The 17,667-nt window shown below is 42.2% G+C and overlaps 1 protein-coding gene across 1 annotated transcript in view; it reads left to right on the top strand.

Annotated features, from left to right (window-relative positions):
• carmil3 (capping protein regulator and myosin 1 linker 3) overlaps window positions 1-17,667 on the top strand; it is an 81,155-nt gene that overhangs the window by 37,524 nt on the left and 25,964 nt on the right. The window contains exons 13-18 of the mRNA XM_070845443.1: window positions 1,116-1,225; window positions 2,723-2,800; window positions 7,740-7,816; window positions 13,248-13,352; window positions 16,347-16,416; window positions 16,527-16,608. Of these exons, the coding sequence (XP_070701544.1) occupies window positions 1,116-1,225; window positions 2,723-2,800; window positions 7,740-7,816; window positions 13,248-13,352; window positions 16,347-16,416; window positions 16,527-16,608 (522 nt within the window). The remainder of the gene's footprint in view (window positions 1-1,115; window positions 1,226-2,722; window positions 2,801-7,739; window positions 7,817-13,247; window positions 13,353-16,346; window positions 16,417-16,526; window positions 16,609-17,667) is intronic.

Below are 17,667 nucleotides of genomic sequence, written 5' to 3'. Positions count from 1 at the left end.
ACTCTAGGTGTGATTTTTTAAAAGGCATTGGGTTGACACAGTGATTCAGGGGGAACGCAGTGATGGTGTTGACCTTGAATGGTGGGTGTTGGCATGACTTTGCAGGGGCTGAGCATTTTTTGTTGAATATTTATAGATCTCTCTCCCCCCTGCCCCCCCTCCTTCCTTCTGTCTCCAAAGCACCTACACATATGCGGACACCGACACACACACACACACACACACACAAGCACATATGCCATCTCTTAGATGTGATCAGGCATTCAAATGGGCAGATATATCACACATGGTCTCACGCACTCACTCCCACAGACGTGACATTGTCACACGGACCGGATGGCTTCTAAAAGTCTCCACTTCAAGTAGAATGAAGCAGCTGATAGATGGACCGATGGAGAGGGGATTAGACACCCTGTCCCCTCTTCCCCTCATTTCCCTCCTAATCGCTACAAATTAGGGATGAAGAGCTTAGCGCCTTGCCAGCTTCAGAGCGGCACATGCTTCTTCCGTGCACGCTCTCCCAAAGCTAGAGAAGGGAGAAATTCACTTGTAACTGCTGGCTATAAACGATGAAATACCACAGAGAGAATAGCACACAGAGTAACTTCTTTATTTGTTGCTGCTGGTAGATATTTCTCCCGTGCTGTTGTTGTTGTTGTTTTTGTGTCTATATTTAATCCTCAACTTGCCATGGCGTGCTGTGCTTGTTGCAGGGTGAGGATTTTAATGAGGGGTTCCATCGGGCCTGCCGGTGTAATTGTGTAGTGATCTTATTTGAGAGAATGAGTTTCTTTTGTTGTTGTGGCTTTCAGGGTACACTCAGATAGTGGGATAGGGAAAAAAGGTGGCTGGTCTCTTTCAAAAGCTCTTTTCATACGCGCTCCCTAGTGTCTCCTCAATTATATTTTTGCCACTGAGCTTCTTCACCCTCTTGCATGAGGTAATTTTGTATTAATTAGGTGCTAATAAGTCACATCCATAGCATTAAATTAGCCCATTGGAAAAAAAAAAAAAGACTGTTTGTAAGATGATTGAATGGCTCAAGGATGCATCTAACTTGTTTATCTCCTCTCCTCATCCCCATGCCCCTATCCTGTCTCCTCTCTCCCCATTAGGCGTGGTTTCTCTGTCCCAGGCGCTGTGTTCAAGTGACGACTACTCCAATTCTCTGCTGCATCTGGACCTCAGCAAAAACCCCGGGGTTCTGTCAGGAGAGGACGCCACAGTGAGGGACACGCACACAAACACACATACAGTACCTATAAAGAAGTAGTTGACTGGGAACCATCTCCTAATATTTGCATAACGGCAGTGGATGGAAACGCGCATTAGGCCGCGTTTTCTTTTGTTAATTTTTCTTGAAATTCGGCTAAAATTTGTGCAACATTTGGATAGAAACGTACTATTGTTTCAATAACAACTAATCAAGGGGATTTTGATATAGCAACAGAAATACAGCACCATTCATTGTCAAAGTGAAAAGGGATCGCTCCGAAGTGATCTAAATGAATTACAAATAGAAAATACATGGTTGCAAAATGACCAATAATCCTTTGCAGAAGTACTCATGCTCTACAGGTTTCATGGGGATATTAAATGCATTTTCAAATCCATCCACTCCATTCTGGGCTGGATTAAGATGTGGACTCTGACTCAGCACCTCCAGGACGTAAACACGGTTGCAATTTGCGTAGCTTTAGCTTTGTACTTGGGCTCATTGTTTTGCTGGAAAGCAAATATTTTCCAAAGTAGCAGTTTTTCTGCAGACTGCATCAGCTTTTCTCCCAGGATATCACTGTAATTCTCTGCATTCGTTTTACCCTTACAAACCATCCAGGGCCTACTGCAGAGAATTATCCCCACAGCGTGAGGCTGCCACCATCATGCTTCACACTGTGGATGCTACAATATGTTCATGAAGACATGACGGATACAAATCTCAATTTTAGAGTCATAAGAGCACACAGCCTTTTACCAGCTGACTTTCTTTTGAGTGACCTCCTGTTCGCCACCCTCCCATCAAGCCGCGACAGGTGAAGCGCCTGGCCAACTGTTGTCGTCTGCGGCGTCTCTCCAGTGTGTGAGCCTCTGAAGCTTGGAATTCCTTCAGAGTTGGCAGAGGTCTCCTGGTGACAGATTTACTGCACAGCTGCGCCATATTCTTTCCATTTCTTAATGATTAATTCAGCTGTAGTCCAAGTGATGTTCAGTCACTTGGAAATGTTCTCTCTTCCATCCACTGCTTCTCAGTCACCTTTTTGATGGTGTGGCTGGGAGTATTTCTTAGTCTTGGTAGGTTTTTCCCATAGTACTGGCTCACAAAAGTTGGATCGTCCAGATGCACTTGTGTTTATATTACAGTTGATTGAAACCCCTTGACTACACACAGATAATCTCTAACTAATTATGCGCCCCAAAACCTATTAGCTGCACCAGATGATTTAAGTGTGTCCTATTAGAGGGGATGAATATTCATACAAATGAGTGTTTTTAAAAAAATATTTGTTATGCATTTATATTAGTTTGTAGAGATCTGTTTTCACTTTGACATTAAAGGATCTTTTTCTGTTTAACCGTCTTTAAAAAAGCCACATTAAATGTACTTTGATTCAGTGTTGTAAAACAAAAAAAATGGGGTTGAATACTTTTTCGAGCACTGTATATCTTTGTGTAATTATTGTGTATCTTTAATAATCATTCTCATCTCATTCTTCCCGTGCAGAACCTGTACCTGTTCCTGGCCCAGCCTAACTGCCTGGTCCATTTGGACCTGTCTGGGACAGACTGCACCGTGGACTCGGTTTGTACTCACCATGTCTGTTAAAGTCACTGTCCACCCATTGCTGTCTGATCTCATCTCTAGGATGGGATTCAAGCCAGGGAACACGAAGGGGTGTTGTCCTGAATACGAATGGCCCACCACAGAAAAACAACGTTGGCTCACTGGACTCACTGTCTTTCTTAGAGCTCCTCTGTGCAGAATGCTTTTAGTGATGCTAAAAGCTTTTAGAAGGCACTACAGTTGAAACGTATAGCTTCTTATGAATTATACAAATGATGCATTGTGTGAACAGCATACAGACAAAAAAGCCTTTTGTTTCACGTGCTTGTTCACGTCTTTGTCACTTCAGAGAGATGACTTTGTCTGTGTTGTGGCTGTGTCTAAATTTAGCATGTCTGCCAGTGTGACAAAACGGTGTCTTGCCGCATTAGCAGACACACTAACAGCTGAAAGTATGACAGCGCTTTCTCTGTGGAAGAGTTCAGTGGCCATGCTTGAACGTGTCTGCCCTTGCTGGTTATGCTGAAATGGCACTTCTTCCCGGTTCACTGTGAACAAAGGCTCAGTGGGAAAATGTTTCAAGTTACAGCTGCACTCTGGATGTTTTAAGTGTCCGTCTCCCTCTGGAAGATGAAGGGGTTCTTGAAAAGTGCCAGCAAGAACGTGAGGTGACATTTACTGTTCAAGTCCAGTCGATGCTGCTCTGTCATTGCTGTATTGATGCTGACAGGGTTACGTGCAGTAGGGACCATGAACAACCATGAATATCCTTTTTTTTTTATTGTCTTCTCTGCTGCTGGGAGGTCAGAGGTCAGAGCCGACTACAGATCGATTCTGAGCTGTGCCCCCGCTCAGTGGCACCTCGCACATATTACAGAACAAGCATATTTACTGCTCTGCTGGTCACGGACCAACACTTTGACCCAGTTAAGTTAACCCTACCGCTGATTCAATACTGCACTCCTCCCAGTAGTGGTATGTAACTTAAGTATAGTTATTTACAGTAAGTACAGTTTTTGTAATTTCATGCTGCTTTATACTCTACTGCATTTTAGATGGAAATTGCGTGCTTTATAATCTGATACATTTATCAAACAGCAGTAGTTACGAGATTCCTTGCACGTTTTTGAAGGTTATTTTTCAGACAAAATACTATCAGCTTCTAAAACACGATGCATTGTCTTAAGTAAGGGATCTGAATACCTCCACCCTTGGTTTCTCCCTCATCCCAATGCCTTGCACTTAACTGTGCATGAGTTTGCTTTCTTTCCTTGATTGGTGCATTTCACCCGAGCAGTTTTTAAACCCCTAAAAGCAGGCAGCGTGTCAAGCAGGTATCTGTTTCAGGAAGGAATCGTCCACCCCGTGAAACTAATCCTCCTCCCTCTCTGTAAATGTGGGCCATGAATTTTATATTAAATTATGTGCTTGAATGGAAGTCATTGCATTCTATTCTGCTTTATTTGCAAGTTCTCAAACTTTGTCTCCCCCTTTTCTCTTTAAATCTCCCCTTGAGACTGAAAGAGTGCTCTTTACGATAGGTGCCTCATGGCCTGTTTTGCTAATTGTCATTTATCCTTTGGAGAGGAACTGTCTGAGCGAGAATTTGTCTTTTTTAGTGTTGGCCTGTTGGATTGAATTATTAATAAGTTCCTGTTTTAATCTGCGTTGATGTACCGACAGCGGTCGATGAGTCCGTTTGCGTGATGGATCACACTGCCAGGGGAAAATGGATTTGGCTGATAGTTTAACCTCTTGCAAGTGATGCAATGCTACTTAAAGTCTTTGGGAGAAATTGGGATTTGATGCAGATCATATTTGCTTAGAGGCCTCTCCTGTCTAACAAACACACATATATCATCTCCATTTTGATATTAATTGGTCACAGATTCCTTTAGGTTCATTTTGGGTACGTTCCAGAGCCTTGTGCTTTGAAAGTGAGCCATATCTTCATAAGATGAGAGCTTGATTGGATATGCACTTTGATGGATGATAGATGAATGGCTACATTGCTGCATGATGTTGCGTTGATCATAAAAGCAGGGAAACTGTAGGTGACATAGCATACTTAATTTCCTACACAAGTTTTGAGTAGCTTTTTCCCCCCATTTTTAATGTGAAACCTGACATTTGATGGATTTTCAGTGTAACAAATTGAGGAATGTAAGTAATTAATTTTTTCCCTGGTATGGTTTCAGCTTGACTTTGATTCAGTGTAATACAATTGCACTTCTTATTGCAAATTTGGTCCTGCTATCGGGAATTAGTAGACTTTCTCTGACAGATGAGCACTTCCCGTACACACTTTGAAAGATTGGTAGAAACTCAGTGTCTGTTATATTTCATTCAGCTGCTGGAGCTTGGGGGCATTAAGCCTGAAATGGGCAAAAACCAGTTAAGTTACTGTTCTTTTCCAATTATGAGTGACTAAATAACCTGGATTTATGTGTTTTCCTTTTGCATTTCCTTTTCATTGTGCATTAAGAGTAGAGATTATAAAAGAAAAAAAGTTTGAGTTTGACATTTTGTTTGTATTGCCATGAAATTTGTTGCACACTTTGGTATTCCCCTTAGGATGGGTTGTAATCACATTGGTTAGCGCTTAACTATCATCAGATCAAACTTTAAATGTGTTCATTACTTGGGTTTATGACCAAATACCTGCAAAACCACATATGACATTCAGACCATTAAGTTGTAGCATGCTAAAACTTAGATGGAGATCATGGTACGGGCTCTCAGAACTGCTAGCATGGCTGTAGACTTGGTCTTGTTCCTAATGTAAGACTTAAGTAGTTCATTTACCTAAAAAAGTAGGAGTAGTTGTTGGTGTTTATTCTAAACTATTCCCTGTAGCTGTGAATAGTGGAAGCCCTCAAATGTACAGTAAGTATCTCACTGGCAGTAGAAGGTAAGGAAAGCATTGAGTCCAGTGACAATGTGAAGCCAAACTTTGCCTTTACACACACAGTATATCCAGGTTTAGAGGTCTGGTCATAGAGTCACACCCTGCATTGACCTCACAGTTTCGGGCTCTGTCCCCCTTACTTTTTATGATGTACTCGGACAGCTGCATAACTTCTCAAGAGGGCAGTTACTTTGTGAAATTGTCAGATTACATTGTCCTATTGTCGCTTCCTCGGGGCTAGGAGTCAGATCATGGTTGTGCTTTACTGTGTCTGCCTTTTGTTAAATGGTGTGTTCAAATACGATCTCAACACGGAGTTGTTGTCAAGCGTGGACAACAAAGAATTCTGCGTTACTATTTTATGTATTTTTTTTCATCAATCATTTATTGAAAGTCTTCTAACTTTTTCATTTGTTTGCTGGTTTTTAGGGTTGTGTGTGAAGGATGAGAGTAGCCTAAATGCCGTTGTGAAAGTCTGCACCAAGAAAATTGGTGCCCAGCAAAGAGATTCGTGCTCCCACAGGGACAAACATGTTGCCCGAGAAGCAAAAAGAATTATCAGCCAGTCTGACCACGTTCTGTCCAGTGAATTCACCGTAATGCCCTCAGGCTGGCGTTATAACGTGCCCCACAGGAGAACAACCCACTGCTCTAAGTCTTTCACTCCTTCTGCTCTCTGGCTGCTAAACGCCAACAGTCATCTTAAAAGACTTAAATTGTTCTTATCTCGGTTATTTGTATGAACTCTACTGGCTTATCTGGCTCGTTTTCTTGTATTGACCTGTGTGTGTTGATCTGTTGCCTCTGACTTGTACAGTAATTAGCTTGCCTCTGAATTTTGGAGTTAATAGTTAGGAATCAATAAAGTTGTCTGAATGTGAATCTTAAAAACAAAAATGTTGAAAAGCAAGTTAAGTTTTGCAAAACAATCTATTATATTTTAAAAGTTTAATGTTAAGTTTTCCCTGTGGCATGTAATGGAGCAGCAGTATAAAGTAACTTAAAATAGAAATACCTCGAAGTTGTTCATATGCACAGTACTAAGTATAAAAAACAGAGACTGTGCATAAAGATGGAGACACGGCAGCTCCCCAAAAGTGAAGTCAGAGCATCTCGATCACGTCCTGGTAGCTGATGTATGTTCAACGTCTGGTTTTGACTGCTTATTTGATGCTATATAGGGGGTATGATGTCATGACTGAGTCCAGCGTGAGTATGGCCGGGACCTTGATACTGTAGCTCCAGCCCCGATAACTACTGCACAGACTCTGACTCCAAATTACGCCACTAGTACAATATGGCAGCACCCTTATCTGGGATAGGAAGTGGAGAAGTGTCATCCGTCTTTATATACTTCCCATTGTAGACACCAAGTCAATGACTCTTGAGCCCAATCAGTGTTTCCTACTGAAACGGACACCACAATTTAAGGTCTCAGATGAAAGAACATTAAAGAGTTTATTGTCGCGCACACAGCGATAATACAGTATGTTACTTAGACAGATCTGTTACGACTACTTGCTCATAATCTGCTGTGAGTTCTGTTCACCTCAGATGATTCCATTTCCCTTGGCAGTCACACACTGCAAACGTGTGTGACTGTGTAAACTTGGTGACAAACGCTGTATTATCTTGTACAAACCCTAACCATATGGCACACAAAGGATAAAATAAATCCTGAAACAAATAGCAAAGACTGCTTTGTCCTGATTTGACCAGCGGCAACATCTCTAGTTTGTTCTAGTCCACTTTCACACACACACACACACACCGATCTGCAGAGTCAGGCTTCTGGGAGAATGTTTTTTAATGCCATCTTTAATGCTAGTGTGATACATTTGGGGACATTTTTATGAAAGAGGCTTCGGCCAAGAAAGAAATACAGTAGCATAGTTTTTTTTTAGTGTGTTCAGATTGCATTTGTGTCAGCCTTAATCTGTGCTATAACCATTTGTGCAGTGTTGAAGAGCCAAAATGACTGTTATACAACACAATCACATTCTCTGTAGTGAACATAACACAGCCCATTTGTCTCTGTTTCCCTGCCAGTTGTTTGGGGCCTTGCTGCGAGGCTGCTGCGCCGACCTCTCCTACCTGAACCTGTCCAAGAACTCCTTCTCTCACAGGTGGGCTTTCACCTCGAGTGTTAAACCCTGTTATGCTTTTTTATAAAAAAAAAAAAAAAAAAAAAAGAAAGAAACATTTGTTTTCTTCCTCTGACTCAGCCAAACAGCTCTGGAGGAATTCCAGTTAGGAGGCGCTGAGCAGAACGAGCATCATCATTTATTTTCTGCTGTAGATTAGTGTTTAGCCCTGGACCTCCCTGGCGGCGTTAGCGCGCACACTTTGCTCGCACCCCCCCCCCCCCCTCATTTGTTGTGGGTGTTGAGAACGTGTTTCAGTCTTTCTTTAATGCTCATATGCATTTGTTTGCTAACAAGTTTTCTGTCTGTTTAGCACTCGCTTGTACACCCACAAGACTTTTTTTTTTATTTTTATGTTACTATATGAGTGTGTGTGTGTGTGTGTGTGTGTGTGGAGTGTGGTGCATGTGTGTGTCTGTGTTTACCTAGCTAGCAGGCAGAAGCTGACTCTCATCATGTCGTGTCCCCCAGGAGCCCAGGAGCTTCCCTGCTCAGAATATTACATTACAGAATTACAGAGAGAGAAGTTGGTGAAAAATGAGACTAATTTTAGATGGGAATTATTGTTCCAATCCCCAGGCACCCACGTCTGCATTTTTATCCCTCGCTCTGTCTGTTGCTTTGTTTCTACTGTATCGCTCAATCCATCTTTTACTTTTTGGCTGAACCTCTTATTCTCTTTTTCACCTTTCTGCCTTTTAAGACTTTATTTTTGTAATGTGTATTCTTGCTCTTGCCGCAGCTATTGAACACACAGCTCCCTCACTTCTAATAGGAAGATTGAATTTCCCAGCATTTTGCTCTCCCCTTTACTGGACACATCCACGCTCCATCCATCTTCTCTGTCTGTTTTTTTTTTTTTATCTTTCCCTTTCCATGGCTGTTTTCTCCTTTTTTATCCCTCTTTCCTTGCCTTCTACCTTCTCCCCTCCATCATCCTCGTACTTTGTTTCTCCTCCTCTTTCCTTCTTCCTCATTCTCCACTTATTCCCTTATCCCTCCATCCTCCTCCCCCCTTTCCCTCCCTCTGTTCATAGTTCATCCCACCTCTTTCCAGTCATGGGTCTGCTGGTATTATTTGCACGCCGGCCTAGAGCTGCCGGTCAGACGGCTGCGGTGTTGTGGTGACAACACGGAGCCACAAAGCTGAACCGAGCTGATAAGAACCGCCGGGCTGCCATTCATGAATATGGAACGGTCTGCCTCTGATCCCTCCGTCACCCATCATGCACACTCCGGGGTTGCGCACACACAGATGGGGAACTTTCGAGAAACAATGAGCAGCCCATGTAGATACTGTTACACTCATGTACACATGTGGTAACAAGTTGCTGAGACAGCTCTCTGGAGGGTGTTTTGGGAGAGCGGCAGTGACACGGTTTCTGCTTATATGACAGAGTCCTGACAGGCTGTATGCTAATCATTACAAATGGGTCAAAGAAGAGCTGGTGTTCCACACTGGGAGGTTATCACAATAGCATTGACAGGGACTTGTAATGCAGCTGCCTGGTTTTCCTTCTCAACTATCTTAATGTCTTCATCTTGGTATTTTTTTTTCCGCCCCCCCACCACCATCGCTCATTCCCTTATGACCTTTTCCATTTTTCCACCCCTCATAACTTAATTTTCTTCTACTCTTTTCTCGTCTTTATCTCACATTTTCTTTTATTCCTTTCCTCTAGCTACGTGCAGTTTTATCTTTTAAGGTGACATGGATTTATCTGTGCAGGGTGAATCAGAGCGTTATGAAAGACATGTGACTCAGTCAACCATACATTTGCCTCGTCACAAGGATTGATTGATATTCTGTAGTTCAAGCAACAGAAGGATTTTTTTTTTTTTTTGGCCTTGTGTCTGCACATGCAGGGCTTGAAATGAATACCAACCAAAAGCTAATTGTGGCTGGTATTATTATTACAAGCCAACCAGACAAGTCTTAAATCAAACTCTGATGGTCGTTTTAACAGTGCAATCTTAATAATCAGTGTAAAGCACTGGGTCATGTGCTCAAGGACATTAACGGCTTAAGAATTTGGTGGAGTGCAATAGAAAGTGGAATGGTGCAGTGATTATTCATTATATTCTCAGCCAGTCACATTACTGCTCTCATACCTATTAAACAGCTGTGCCAAACACATGGGCACATGTCGAAGTTGGCTCAGTAGTCGGAGAGGAGAGCAGAGCAGCTTCTCAGTTATGATGTCCTAGAGGTCCGCACATGATATCAATATGCTGCTAATGGCAGGTGATGTATTGTTTTAGGCGAAGTTGCATTAGTCAGCCAGGTCATCTGTTTCCTAATATGTTGTTGTTTTGAAAGAAAATTGTGCAATCGCATACAGACATGGTTAACTTCAGGTTAAAATAGATACGTTAGAATTCTAATAATGCGACAGTGCAACTACAAAAGGCTACATTTTCTGAAAAAATGCATGTCTGTGCTCACAACTGGAAATTTGCTGTTGAAACAATTACGTTTGAGTCTTTGGAGCCTGTGAGATGTCTTTGTATGGGCTCTGGTGTCAGTGGAATTTGAAATGTAGTCATGAAAAGACGTCAAAGTGCCATTTAAAGATACATCTCTGAAGGTAGCTGAAGTCTCAGTGGAAATTGAAATGTAAGCATGAAAAGGAGTCAAAATACAGTTTGAGTTGATGCGTTGATGTTTATGGACTGAATGAGTTCAGATTTCAGCGAAATTTGTTTGTTAAACTATTGAAGTCAGTTAAAGTGTAAGTAAAGTTTAAATGATCTGAAGCATACAATTGGAATGTAATGCCTTGTAAATACTACGCACAACCAAAATATAAAACGCTTCGACATTTGTCTTAATGATAAATAAATTATTTTAGTGTAAAACAATTTGGTGAATCAGCAGTAGTGCAGTTGGCAGCACACTAAAACACAGCTCATAGTTGTGAAAGTATTTGAAGCGTCAGCAGGATTTAAAGTAGTAAAGGTCACTATATCAGTGGCGTAACATCCTTGCATATACACTACTCACAAAAAGTTAGGGATATTCGGCTTTCAGGTGAAATTTCAGGATGAACCTAAAATGCATTGTAACCTTTCCAGGTGAACTTAATGTGACCTTCTCTAAACTTTTGAATGCGCATGTCCAACTGTTCACTGTTTCAGTACTTTTTGAACAAGTTGCTGTTCTCTAACAAGAAGCTTCACAGCAACATTCACAACAGGTTTGATCCATGAATCGACCAATACATTTCCTGCTTCAGTTAGAATTGGTATTTAAACAGTCCTCCTCATCGTGCTGTTCACATTCTGACATCATGAGACCAAGACGACACCTAACAGTTGATCAACAGCACCTCGCCATTGCGAGGCTTCAAACAGGAAGTCCTCAGACGGAGGTGTTCACTGAGCTTAGAGGGTCACAGAGTGTCATCAGGAGGTTGTAACAGTGATACAGAGAGACTGTAAGAGTCACAGAAAGGAGAGGAGTGGACGTCCTTTGGCCACATCCCAATTTATTGAGGCACTGAACATTTTTTGTTGTGGTATACCTACCACTGTTGTTAGATTTTCTTTCAATAAATTGTTTAAGATGAAGAAATGACCATTGCATGCTTCTACTTAAATGCCCTACTTTCATGATATAATATCACTGTAGCATTCACTTTTTACATTTTCCATATATTTCACCTGAAAGTCGAATATCCCTAACTTTTTGTGAGTAGTGTATACAGAAATGGACTACACAAACAGTAAAGTCATTTATTTAGTCCCACTAGCAGCATTGCCTTAGGCATAGTAATGCCGGTCTGTCTGTCAGACGTGGGCTCAGTCCGCCAGGTTGGTCCTGACCAAATATCTAAAACATCTTTTGAACAGCTTTTGGATGGATTGTCGTGGAGTTCTGTACAGACAGCCACGATGCCCTGAGGGTGACGCCTGATAACTTTGGTGATCCCATGATTCTTCCTGTAGTGCCACCATGAGGTCAACATTTTTACTTTTTGATTGAACTGTCCATTAGTTTTAATGACAAATGACCTGCAAAGCCAACAAGACTCCCATCAACTGCTGCTGTACTTTGTGTTTTGTGCTAATTAACGAATGTTAGGATACTAACATGCTGAATTAAGATAGTGAACACAGGAGACATTGTACCTGCTTGCATTGGCGTTCTGAGCATGTCAGCATGTTGACAGTAGCATTTAGCTCAAGTGCCTAAGAACGGCCTCAGAGATGCTAGCATGGCCGTAGACCCTTGTCTCCCGTCTTACTCTATAATGTGAGGTTTTCTTTTAAACGAAACCAACAGACGACTAGATCTAGTGTTAACTGCCTCTACAGTAAAAATGAATAATGTTGTGTGCGTTTGCAGACACTTTGACTTGTCATAGCAGGAAAAACACAGCTGTGGTCAATAACACGGATGCTTTTCCTGCTATGATGTGCCATGAAAAACGTTTACATAGAATCGGAAAGCGATATAGTGTAATCATCAGAAATGGAAGATATCAGTGAATCTATAGACAGAAGAGAGAAAAACGTGATGATGAATGTCATATTACACATGCTATTCAAAGTGCCTCATCACGGAAACAATGCTCATTATTTGTTAGGACGAGGGTGAAAACAACAGAGCAGAAAAAAAAAAAATAAAAGACTAGTGTGCTGAACAAGTAAACAACACATCAGCTGCCTGAAGAGAGGTAGCAGGTAATCTTCTCCCGAAAAACAAACCTCATGTTTCTGGAAGATGAATTCATCTTTTCTCTCTCCCTCTCTCTCTCTCTCTCTCTCTCTCTCGTCTCCTACCCGCCTCTCATTTCTTTCTCCTGTTGTCTCCCCTGTGGTGATATATTTGTGCAGTGGGGGCTGAAATGGCAGATTGGCTGCTTTGAAAAAGTTCTAAACACGGATCTGAACCAGTGTACTACATATCCACCCTGTGAATGCACACAGCCCCCTTATGTATCGCGGCTCATAGGGATGTTGTAGCTACACAGACATATTCTGTGTCCGTCCTCTGCTGACAGGCTAATGTACTGTATATGCCAAGCAGATGGTTGGATAATTGGTCAGTGTTACCTTTTAGCTGTTGGCAGTAATTAATGCCAACTTCACCTTTTCGCAGTGTCTGGTTGATATAATACTGACCTAAATGTCACAGCTGGCATCTGTCTGCTTTAGCCGTCTTTCTCACCATTTCTCTCTCGCTCCTGTTGTTCCATTCGTCTCTTGTCACTTTTTATCAGCATATCAAGTCCTCCTGTCATCCTCTGTCTTGTCCTGATCAGTCTCTTTATCTGCCCTCGCGCCTCCTTTCATTTTCTGTCTGTCTAACTGCCTGATGGGAACCCATCTTTAATGCTCACTCAATCCTCTTTCCTGCCCCCACTTCTGCACACCGTAAAATCTATCTTTTCCTTTGCTCCTTCTCCAGGAAAGCAAGAGACTCGCTGCCAACTTTCCGCCAGTTCTTCAGCTCAGCCTTCAGCCTGACCCATGTCAGCCTGGCCTCTATGAAAGTCCCCCCTGATTCACTGAGGTGAGTCACTGTCACAGGCAAGGATTTAAAGGGACCTTTGAAATTCTGAACAACCTCAAGCAAGATGGTGTCGGATGCAAATCACTTGTAAAGCCTGAACTGCAAGCTGATAAAAAAGGAGGTGCCGTGAACATCTTACAGTAACCTCATTCGGTTTGACCCCTTTTGCATGTGTCATTATGTATGTGTGTGTAGGCTGATCAGATACAGCCAAAGTATTGAAATTCCTTTGTAAGTGCACCCAAACTATTTTAAGATATGATCCCCCAAATGACCTTGGGAGGTGATGGCGGATGTATATGGCTGCTCATAAAATCCTTCCCTTTTATCCAGATATAAATAAATAAGCGCAAAATAAACAAGTCAATCCAAGAAGCACATCAAAACAAATGTTCAAAAATGCACTTTCAAGACACTCGCGATGTTTTTTTTAAAAGGCCAGTTTTGACAGAGGAGACGATCTGTGAAAAGTGAAGCCTGCATTTTCACAATTTCAGTGCCAGGTGCAATTGTAGCGTAGATACCAAAGCCCTATCTAAATCAAAGCAGCATGTTAATTCCAATCATAAAAGGGGGGTAAAGTTTAAGCATCTAAGCAATCCAGAATACATGGGGAACTACGTGTGTTGTCATCAGGAGTCATTAGGTTTTCACTCAGATGGAAACACATTACGTAATAAAATGTTCAGATTACTGAGGAATACGTTTGGTGATTTGGTGCCATGAATTTAGGAAAACAAAGGTATTGGGTTGGTGCCTAGTATTTGAAAATGCCTTAAGTTAAAGTCAAAATCGGAGAGACATTTGGAGCGGCACATCCTTATTGACATTCTTTAACTAATCTGATGACTGGAAGAAGGCCCAGTACTCACTCATCTGGTAAGCAAATGTTCTGCTAGTGTTATTTACTGCTGCATTAGTCGGGGCGATCCTGGTGTGGTTATGTCAGGGATATTCCACTGACGGTGATCAGCTTTGACTAGTGCGTCACCGCCAATGACTACCAAGTGGCAAACAATCGCCTCCCCTTCTTTCGGGGGAACCTCTGGACGGGATGCACATACAGAGTTGGCAAAATAAACTACAATGAAAACCAAGAAGATGCACCAATACACACAGCCACTGTAATATTATACTGATTTTGTTTAAGAAACATACTATCAAGTCAGTATTGCTAAGTCAGAAGGTAAACATACAGATCTGACTATCAAAGTCCTAATTAGAATAACATATGAATAGCATATATTCTGAATTTATTAAAGAAGTGAATGTATCAATGACTTGTTACAATATGTCTCCCAGCATCTCTGTAATGAATGTCATAAACAGTGGGAGTTAATGAGATGCATGCAATACTCCTTTTCAGTACTGTTAGTGAGCCAATATGGATGTGTAGGAGACGTTATGTTTATGTGATACTGGAGCCAGTGATCCTTCTCACATTACGGTCCAGCTCGTGTCGCCTGATGGTGAACCGTCTTCGTAGCTGAACATAACATTGTCTCACATCTGTACAGTTTCAAGACAAAAGTAGCTTGCGTTACTCACGTAGCCCAATATTTCTAACTCTGCACCTCTTCGAGTGTGCTACCAGCAGTTTGTACCGATGCCGCCTCTTCGTGTCAACAACCATTTGTGCTGCTGACAATGTTTAGTCAGACCTGAAGCCCAAAAGTGGTAACGGATGAATTCCCACTTGGGCCACTCACGCTAAAAATGTGTCCACTCGTGATGCTGTGAGGTGGTTTAGTTTGAAGCGCTGACTAAATTACTCACAAGGCTGTTCAATTTTATAACCAACCTTTTAGCAGACAGCTAAAGTATAAAAATTCACATGCATTATTCCAGTGTCCCCTGGTCTGTGCTCCAATCTTAATGCATAGCTGATGCACAGTGTCCTTGAGAGGACATCTGTATACCCCACCATCAGAAGAAGCACTCAGCATACACGGATGTCATTTTTCTGTTTTTTATTGAGTCAGGCATCGAATACTAAAATAGCTTATACCATATGGAGTGTCGCTTGCATCCGAACCATCAGTGAGATTTATTCATCAAGGTGCGTATTAGGTTTCAAACACTTTTCCTGTGGTGGAGCCATTTTCTATTATGTTAGTAGACTGGCCTTCAATCAGAGGACACAGATTAAAGCCCCCGTATTGGCTGGCGTCCCCCCCTGCTGACGTGTCTTTGTGCAGAACTCTGTATCCTTAGCAGCTTCAGGAGATCTGTAGCTAAAGGGAGAAAGTTTCCCTATGGGGATAACTGAAGTATTTCTATATAACTGTTTCTCTGTTAGGTGTGTAGCCTGCTGTTAGCTCCTCTTGGCCAAAAAAACACAATCAATACCAGAGTAGAAAAAGCAAACTGCCAACGATTGAGATGATTTTGTGGTGCATGATGGATCTCAGCCAAACTGGACGGATCGGACTCCCCACTTAGCAATTCTCCTCATTACCTCCTCATGGTGCATACTGTGACTTAAAATGTGTACTCATCGCACAAGAACAAACTCCAGCAGAGTCTTGATGTGCAAATGCAGTTTTCCTTCTGCGTCCAGCTGGGGTTGTGTGCCTGTGTGTGAGCAACAATTGGACACTTCTCATGGATGGGGACGTAGTAAGCTATGAACCGTCTTTTTAAGCTACTCTGCTCTAAATCCCTTTAAGATGCTCTAAAAGTTTTAGGTGTGCAGAGGAGAATGCGGGGCGGGAGGAGTCGGATGATCTGTTCAGGGTGTTGGAGTGAGGAAAAGAAGCAATTGGATTTATGTGGGACTGATCTTTCTCTCTCTCTCTCTTTTTTTCATTCTGTCATTTCGCCTCACCCTCCAATAACTGCCCTTTATTTTCCCCCATTTCTTATCTACCTATCACTCTGTTCACTCCTCTCCTGCCTTATCTTCTTTCATACTAATCTCCCCCTCTCTTTGCTTTTGCGTCCTGCTGTTCTGTCTCTCTTTTCCCATCCTTCCCTGCCTGTGTTTTCCTTCAGGGCTCTGTTCCTAGGTCTGTCCAATAACCCTCATATCACTGATTTGCACCTGGACATCAGCAGCTGTGAGGTATGCTCTGTCAGTCTGTGCTGCTCTGGGTATATTCACTCATCTTCGTCATAGATTAGCGCTCATGGCTATCCCATCATGTCCCACTCCTGTCTGTCTACTTCCTGCAGTTGAGGTCAGCAGGTGCTGGGGTGATTCAGGAGCTGTTCCCCCGAGTTTCGTGCGTGGCGACTCTAGACGTCTCTGATAATGGTAAGAGACATGCCTTCACACCCCCCCCCCCCCCAAGTTACAGACTTGGGCTGTGTGGCACATTTCACATTTAACTGGTATTTAAAACCATTTGATTCTGATCACTATGGTCTTACACAGTTTTTCAGCTGAAGTTCAAACTTTTAACACAGAACTAATGAATCAATGTCAATCCAAACATTAGTTCAAAGGCTTGTAGCATATAAATTGCAGATAAAGGGGCATTCCACTGATTTTATGCATGATGTTTACTCATCCCGTGAGAATGTCGTGTAATGTCTTCTGCGGCTTTGAAGGGATAAAATGAACCCTGATGGTGTGAGCTACGTCATCAGGGTTATCTCAGCTTGGACTTGACACTTGAGTTACAAACTGGAGGTGTGGGGTTTGAAAGAGGTGGGCATTTAGGAGGCAGATAGGGGTCTAATGAAATTGTGCAAAAATGCATTAGTAAGCTGCATTTTAGGACTTGTATCCAGTTTTTTGGAGCTTGAGTCATAGTCAGAGAGTCAGAGCTAATCCCTCTTAAGCAGAAATGAACATGAAAGCTTAGTTAAATCAACAATACCAAAAAATCTGTGTGTTTTTTTCATAAACTTTGGAATTATGTTGTGAACTGAAAAATGGAGGTGCCACTGCCTAAACAGCCACTACACTGTTTATTAGTTTGAGAGAACCAGTAGTTTTAGAGGAAACATTGTGTCCTCTAACACAAGTCTCTAGTGCAGCCCCCTCTCCCCCTCCTGCTCTGCTGTATCAGAGTTCCCTGTCATTGACAACTTGCAGCACGTTAGAGGCATGCAGGCGTATTTAACCACAGATATTCTTTGCACTCTGAATGAGGCATTTCATCTTTTGAAATATCTTGCCATGGTAACCACTTCCTCTAAGCAGCATCCTCCATTCTTGAGCTTTTGAAAATGTGAGTGGGTGGGAGGGGTGGGGGCTGTTAATTGGGAGTATTTTGGAATTTCAGTGGGCAGTGAGATTTTGTTCCAAACAGGCCATGAGATGAGCGCTGAGCTTTGAAAGCCAGAAATGTTAACCTGGCAGAGGTAT

Source organism: Pempheris klunzingeri, chromosome 15, assembly GCF_042242105.1.
Source record: "Pempheris klunzingeri isolate RE-2024b chromosome 15, fPemKlu1.hap1, whole genome shotgun sequence".
Taxonomy (NCBI): Eukaryota; Metazoa; Chordata; class Actinopteri; order Acropomatiformes; family Pempheridae; genus Pempheris; species Pempheris klunzingeri.
This window is presented reverse-complemented; position numbering and strand designations above follow the sequence as displayed.